General features: G+C 32.2%; 1 protein-coding gene across 2 annotated transcripts; it reads left to right on the top strand.

The window, feature by feature from the left end:
* The first annotated feature begins 5,851 nt into the window (after positions 1-5,851).
* LOC115882693 (integrator complex subunit 12-like) lies at positions 5,852-7,805 on the top strand. 2 transcript variants are annotated; one of them, XM_030900903.1, is made up of 6 exons: positions 5,852-5,940; positions 6,014-6,249; positions 6,384-6,594; positions 6,651-6,773; positions 6,830-6,907; positions 6,978-7,803. In XM_030900903.1, the coding sequence occupies exons 2-6, from the start codon at positions 6,024-6,026 to the stop codon at positions 7,069-7,071; spliced, it is 732 nt and encodes a 243-aa protein (XP_030756763.1). In that variant the 5' UTR covers positions 5,852-5,940; positions 6,014-6,023; the 3' UTR covers positions 7,072-7,803. The 2 variants fall into 2 exon arrangements, with proteins under 2 accessions (XP_030756763.1, XP_030756764.1); XM_030900904.1 differs by having other exon boundaries at positions 5,871-5,922; positions 6,978-7,805.
* The last annotated feature ends 206 nt before the right edge of the window (positions 7,806-8,011 follow it).

Below are 8,011 nucleotides of genomic sequence, written 5' to 3'. Positions count from 1 at the left end.
GTAATGAAGGTTCAATTGATTATGTAATTATCAGATTTTTCAACGAAGCAGACACCAGACAATTTTCTTGTATTTTTCCATCTCTTTTCCATTTTTAGTAATAACAAGTAATTTCGATCATATATATATATAATTTTTTTATTTTCAGTATTTTTACTTCTTTATTTTCTTTTTAATATTAAATTTAAATGTTTTCTAAAAACTCGGCAGTTTTATTTCTATAGTAAAAAATAACCAAGAGTGTTTTAAAAGTATATAAATAAGGTCCTTATGAACGGGCAGAATATCTCCAAAGCAGTCCAGAAAAGTCTCGAGAAATGAGCTACAGATTTACAGATAGAGGTCGGGCCGAAATTAAGGTAAGTTATAGTAGATTTGTGTAACTAACATCATCAAGGCAAAGCATTAAACATACGCCCCAAAGAGTCGATGTACTTCTTATCCAAGTTTGCCTTCCGCTCAACTTAATTGTTTTCTATAATTATAAAATAGTCACGCTACCCATAGACAAGTGATTAATCCGAAAGGATTTGTCACACCCTATCAAGTAAAGTAAAATTACGATCGCAAACCGCTTATTTTTAAAAGACATTTTTTCGAAAAGATAACTAGATAAAATCATAAGATACATTTCTGAGCATCTGAAATGAAATTATAAGGAGGAATATACTTCTGGAGCTTGAAAATGCAGTCCAAATTGAGTCGCACAACACATACCCCAGAATGGAAGGGCATACCTGAGGTGCGACTCAAAAAGTGCATAATAAACAGTTCTAGCCACTGACAAGTTAAGCTCCTTAGAAACAGATCTTAATGCAAAACCGGCAGAGCTCAATTTTTTCGACAAAGCTTCGATATGTATGTCCCATTTCAGAGAACTGTCTACAACAAGCCCTAAGAATGGAGGTGTTGTTAAGTACAAAAGGCTGCAGCGAGTTTTTATACGACAAAGCTTTAGTTTTAGAAATGTTGAGACTCAGGAGGTTCGAGTCGCACCTAGATTTAATAGTGATTAAATCATTTGATATAATCCTATGAAGTGCCGTGACGTCCTTGTTGCTCCAAGTGAAGCTAGTGTCGTCCGCAAAAAGATATATTTTGCCATTTATAAAGATTTTCGCATACTGTCTGTCTGATCGAGAAAAACGGCGTCCAGTTGGCTTGGAAATGACGATCGATGACATTCCCCATATAATTTTATATATAAAATGACAGCGATCTTCATTTCATAACCATCGCTGACGCCCTCTGCTTCTATAGATCGTCCTCTGCTTCTATAGGCCTCGTGTCTTGGTCTCCATTCCACAAGTCTCTTTGTCCACTGTCCATCAGCCATCCTAGCCACATGTCCTGCCCAATTCCATTTAAGATGTAAGATATCACCGCATCTCTTACTCCTGTTCGATTTATTTCGTATTGTATGATTGGGTTTTTTATCTCTAAGTGTAAAACGGCCTACACACGTAACGATTTATCGTACTGCGCGTTGAACTGCAGATCGTAAAGAAAATCGTACGGCTTGCAGTACAGCCATTTTTTGTACACACAATGCAACACATTGTACTGCCGCAGTTCAGATTATTCACTTTTCGTCGAGAAGGGCTACCGTTATGTCAAGAATTTCAAAGAAGAAAGCTGCCGTGCTTGTGATGAACAAAAAGAAATCAAAAATGAAATGGCTTAAAAAGTGGTTGCTGGAGAGAAAGATTTTTTTTTCATTTTATTTGCATAATCTTTTGATTTCACGTCCCATAGGCATCTATTTTCTCTATATAAATCAATAAAGTCTTCCCAGAACGTCTTATTTTTTAAATCCATAATATTGATTAAACCAAAAATAAATAAAAATTATATGGTAACTGCGCGATGCGGCAGGGAATACACTCCACGCGTTCAAACCCCACCCCAGACACGACCCGTTGATACGATATTTTACGGAAGCTCCGTACTGCAAACGATTTGACGACTGCATACTGCAAACCATTCAATTTCCCTACACACGCTACGATTTATCGTTAATGCGGCAGTTTCGATGGATATCAGAAGGGATGGATGGATATTGGATATTAGAAGGGATAATCAGACAAACTTACATTTTTTGTACACACGATGCAACACATTGTACTGCCTTATTTGTTGTATTATATATATTATATATTATTTGTTGTTTTTATCACAGGAAATTAAAATATGAAAATAGTTCCAATATCCTAAAAAGGCATTTTCTATTCTACAGTTTAACGCGTATAGGTACTAAAATAAACTACGCGTATCCCCCCCCCCCTATTTAGCCCACATGTCGGCCCTTTAGGCCGTTTAAAGGGCACACGAGGCCCGAACAATATCGTGCGAATGTATCGGCCGACAAGCTAAGGGCGGATCCGTGCTCCTCTAATGAAATCGAAGGGCCCTTTGTCAATGGGATTCAGGTGATTGCTCCGTAGGTTGACAAGGGGGTTGGGATGGAAGGGAGGTAATGGTAGAAGGATGGCTTTAAAGGTAAACATTTCTGTTTTTGGGTAGGTTAAAATAAAACGTGTGCTTAAAGCGCTGGCTGGTTAGATTGGATGCGACATCGTATAGGAAAAGTTGTTCGTACCTTTAAATAAAAAGATTAAGGAAGGAGCATATCAACGTCTAGGTAGGGCAGGATAGAGGATTAATATGGCTGATTTAAATTCCGTTCTTTCCATGACAACTGTTAAAATTGCCTTATATCTATCAAAAATAGTAGATAAAACAGTACTTTAACCGCAAGGGTAGATTAAATGATACTTTAACAGCGAGGATAGGTTAAAAACTTTATTTCTTCTCGCACGTTTTTTAATTGCTTCCATTTTTGAAAATTTTTGTATTCCTTTTCATAAGTTATACGGGATTTAAATGGAAGTAATTTGGATATGGCGTTTGTCGCCTCAGCCTGAATATCTGTTGGTAATTTACTTATTTCGTTTTGAGGAAATTCTGGCTCCAATTCACTCAGCAATCGACACGAAATAGAATTAAAAAATATTGACTCAAAACTGATAACTAAAGAGACTTTTCAAATTACATAGAAACCAACGCCAACCCAGCACAATATTTTTTCTACTCGTAATAAATTCCTTAAAATAATAATTTCTGAATATTTTTTAAAACGTAACTCGCTATGGAAAAAAATATTGTTTTATACACGACGATAAAATTGTATCATCGTCTCCCGAAATTAATTCGCGAGCGATTTCATCGCTCGTGAATTAATCTTTTCAATCGACGATAAAATACCATTTTATCGTCATGTATAAAAAATAACTATTAATCAGTGCTGCTACCATTCTAATTTTATTTAAAACGTGTACAAATACCGTATGATCGAAAAAAGCGACGTCCAGTTGGCTTGGAAATGTCGATCGATGACATTTCCCATATAATTTTACATATAAAATGACAGCGATCTTCTGATTACTTCGGGTTTCTTTTATTACCGATTCTGAACCGTCCTAGAACTGTGATGCGTATGCGCAGAAGGAAATATGAAGACATTATTTCATTTGCGCATGCGCTGCAGAGTTCTAGAATGGTTGAGAATCGGTAATAACAAGAACCCGAACAAAGCTTTCATTTCATAGCTATCGCTGACGCCGTTTTTATTCGATCATACGGTACATGGTCCGGCAATAGTGCGTCGAGCATCTGTAGCTCCAAGAATAAAAAAAACTTAGGAATGTATTTCAGGAAAATGTTTTAATTGCAATAGGGTGGCTCAAAAAGTGTGAGTGGATCGGGATGATATTTTTTAAATGGAACACCCTGTATATTATTGCATTTTTGGCTTCCTTTTAGATCACTTTACATAATCCTAAGATATAAGTAAATATTTTTGTATAGTTTCAGAGATATTATAATAAATAAATAAAAATATTACATATTTTTTAGCCTTTCTAAGAAATTATTAAAAATACAAGAACTGTCCTGAAATCAAAACTATATTAGATATTTACTTTTGATGGTCTGTACTTACTTTACTATAAATATGGTACTCGTAAATCATACAGGATGTTCAAAATTCTACGCCAAACTTTCTAAAATATAACATAATTTTTCTTTGTTTTTTTAATGGAACACCCTGTGTAATATTTTTCTATAGATGAAGAATTAAAAAATGAACTTTTTTTGTAAAAAAAATTAAATAAAAAATAAATTAATAAAATAATAAAATTTAAATCAAAGCCACCCAATGATTTTTCTCTCGTATTTTACCGATGATAGTAATATGTATATATTTTTTATTTATTTATTAATATCTCTGAAATTATCGAAATATATTTACTCATGTCTTAGGATTATGTAAAGTGATCTCAAAGGAAGTCAAAAATGTAATAATATACAGGGTGATCCGAACTGTATTCCGGAAACTTCGGCAGCATATTCTACAGATCAAAATAAGTAAAAAGTTCGTATAAATGTGTGTCCGAAAAAGCTTAGTTTCGGAGATACAGGGTGTAGAAGTTTCATTTTTATTTGGATTTTTTCGAAATAATTTCTGAAGTAATGTCAATATTTGGATGAAAATTGGTATCTGGGAGTTTTTTGACACGAGAAATTTGATTTTGATGTCAAAACTACTCCTATTTGTAGGGGGCGCCACCTACATGTGTTTTAGCTGTTTTGAAGAGTAATAACTTTTCGTTCGTACCTGTATAAAACTACTGAGTTAAAAAATATACATCTCCGTGACTTTTTACGTAAAAAATGTATTTTGGTAAAAACCGCTACGAGCAACCGTTCTCACAATATTTAGAATGATAATAGTCAATGCATGTCATTATTGACAAAAAATAAACACGTTGAGTAGATAGCTATTTGACCGAAAAAATAAATTTGAGAAATGTTTATTTTTTTTTAAATTAATCATAAATTTTTCATGATAAAACACTATCTGTTGAACTTTCGACAGAAAAACTTTTCAAATTTATGATTTCATTCTAATAACTATTTAGTCAACATATTTAATTTATGTCAATGATGACAGGTATTGATAATTTCTATTTCAAATATCTCGAGAACCGTTACTTGTAACGATTTTTACCAAGAGATCTTTTCGACGTAAAAAACGTCGTAAATGTACATTCTTTTTCTCAATAGCTTTATACAGGTACAGACAAAAAGTTATTACTCTTTAATCCAATTAAAAAATATGTAGGTGGCGCCCTCTACAAGTAGGAGTCATATTGACATCAAAATCAAATTTCTCATGTCAAAAAACTCCCAATATTGACGTTACTTCAGAAATTATTTGGAAAAAATCGAAATAAAAATGAAACTTCTACACCCTGTATCTCTGAATCTAAGCATTTTAGGACATACATTTATACTAACTTTTTTACTTATTTTAATGTGCAGAATATACTGCCGAAGTTTCCGGAATACAGTTCGGACCACCCTGTATATAAGTCCCATATAAAAAAAAATAATCCCGATCCATTCACACTTTCTTGAGCCACCCCAAAGTTAAAATGTTTTCCTGAAATACATCCTCGTACGTACTTTAGGTTTGCACTCAAATAAAATACTCAAGTTTTTTATTCTAGCCGCTACAGATGCCCGACGCACCTTTGCCGAACCCTGTATATCATAAAATAAGCTTAGAGAAGCACCACAAGAAATCCGCAAAAGATCAAATCAAATTCGAATTGCAGTTGGTGTTGCGGTTGAACAAACATATTAATGTTATTTAAATATTTAGACGTATCTGTGTTTAAAGTTTAAATATTTCTTTCAAATATTCCATATTCTTTATTGTACAATATGCAACCAGTTATAGCAGAAATTCTCTTTAATTTGGACAAACAGTATAGTAGTTCAAATGTACTACAGTAGTTCAACTATATCATCCCTAACCCCACTTTTTGCTGTCTTCAAAAAAATATTTTGTTTTCTTCGGTGAGATTTTAGAAATAGGTATTTATTCACTATAAACACAGTATAAAATTTCAGTTAATCACAACAATTAAAAATTTATATCAATTTTTAGGCGTTGAACAATGACGAGTAACGATTTAGATCCCCATTTAATAAAATGCATAGGCCTAATGTACGAAAGCCGCAAACTGAAAAAAGGGGATCCTGTACCACTACAATATGTCCTAGAAGAAGCTATATATCAAAAGTATGGGGTAGTGAAAGACTATACTGATTTTTTCCAAAGTCAACTTCCATCAAGAGAACCCGAAGAGACTAGTGCACCAGCAAGTATTTTTGGTGACAAAGGTATGTGTTAAATCAGTTTATAAAAGTTTTTTTGCTATTATATTGTCATAAGAATTTTTCTATGTATAAATAAACACTTTGTAGCATTTATATAGAATACGAGAATGTCTACAAATCAAAAAGAATTTTTTTAGGCAATGGTTCTGATAATGACTTAGAGTTAGACTTATTTAATGATGACCTTATGTGTGTGATTTGTAACAAGATGGATGTTGGAGCTCGTAACAGACTGTTGGAATGCAGTGACTGTCATGCGCTCTATCACCAGGAATGTCACAGACCCGCTGTTGCCGATGAAGAAATGTTGGATACTTGGACATGTTCAAACTGTAAAAGTATTATTAGGTATGTAGTTGTTCTAAGGAGAATTGAAAGTATTTATCTTTTTTTGGTTTTCTTAGTTCAAAGAAGCTTAAAACATCTGAAAAGGAGCATGTGTCTAAGAGTTCTTCTAGTTCAAAATCAGGAAGTAGTTCCAGTAGTAGTCATAAACATGGTAGCAGTTCCTCGCATAAGTCATCAAGGTACATTTTTAAGCTTATTATGACGGAGGGTAAATAAAAAAAATAATTTTTTATAGCGATAAATATAAATCGAGTTCCAAATCTTCAAGTGGATCAAAATCAAGTAATGCATCTCCAAGTCATTCTTCGTCTAGGTAATGTTTTTTGATAAATACTGATATTTTATTATTTATAATTATTTTTACTTTTATATTAAAATGTTAGATCTGATGATAAAAAGTCTTCAAGCAGCAAGAGTAGCAGCAGCAGCAACAAGAGTTCTTCGTCAAAGTATTCTGAGAAAAGAAAGCATGACTGACCTTTGATTTTAAAGAAATCTATAGATAACCAGACTATAAAACTAAAAATTAAATTACCAAGGTCAAGGAATGAGCATTTTTAAATATGTAGATTTATTAAGTTTACTAAAACAAAACTTTAATATATATAAAAGATGCTGAAATATATAGATAATGATATGAAAATAATACTGGATATAAAAAATGTATAAGTGTACTTAACTGTACTTCTTTCTGCGTATGTTATTGATAGTAGTAATAAACATAGGGTGTCTCAATATTCCGTGGACAAAGAACTACTACGTATTTTTGGAATCAAAATGAAAAAAAGTTCATTGGACATAAGTTGAAAAATATTATACAGTATATCCCCGGATTGTATTTTCAATAGGAAAAACATTCTTATTATTGACATTTTGAGAAAAATGCATTCTTCAAAAAAAAATTTCGCTTGTTCTAAAATGGTTAATCCCGTTTATACTTTTCCAAATTTCCATACCGTTTAAAGAAAATTAGAGAAACATGAAATTATGATTGAAGTTCTAAAAATCAAAAGTCGTTTCTGTGGTAATATAATTTAGATTTTATTCTTTGATAGATGGTTATTATTAATTTTAATTAACATCATATTCTTTGCTGTTAAAGAATCAATTTTCCGATAACCCCTTTGCGTAGCATTGAACTAAATAAATTTAGTGCTTCTTTAATATTTTAAAACAGCAAAAATATGACGTTAATTAAAATTCTATTAATAAAATCTATCAAGTAATGAAAACGAAATTATATTACCGTAGAAACGCGTTTTGATTTTTAGAACTTAGAAAAAATTCAACCATAATTTCATATTTTCTTTAATTTTCTCTAAAACGGTATGGAAATTTGGAAAAGTATAAACGGGATTAACCATCTTAGAACAAGCAAAAATGTTTATGAAGAATGCATATTTCTCAAAATATAAAT

The sequence above is a fragment of the Sitophilus oryzae genome, unplaced genomic scaffold, assembly GCF_002938485.1.
Source record: "Sitophilus oryzae breed Bouriz unplaced genomic scaffold, Soryzae_2.0 scaffold_179_pilon_pilon, whole genome shotgun sequence".
Taxonomy (NCBI): Eukaryota; Metazoa; Arthropoda; class Insecta; order Coleoptera; family Curculionidae; genus Sitophilus; species Sitophilus oryzae.
This window is presented reverse-complemented; position numbering and strand designations above follow the sequence as displayed.

What these genes read in the sequence shown, in the direction of transcription:
- LOC115882693 (XM_030900904.1), top strand. Translation starts at nt 6,024, where the DNA reads ATGACGAGTAACGATTTAGATCCCCATTTAATAAAATGCATAGGCCTA. An exon ending in AACTGTAAAAGTATTATTAG is followed by an intron (nt 6,595 to 6,650) that starts GTATGTAGTTGT and finishes TGGTTTTCTTAG; the next exon opens with TTCAAAGAAGCTTAAAACAT. An exon ending in CCAAGTCATTCTTCGTCTAG is followed by an intron (nt 6,908 to 6,977) that starts GTAATGTTTTTT and finishes TTAAAATGTTAG; the next exon opens with ATCTGATGATAAAAAGTCTT.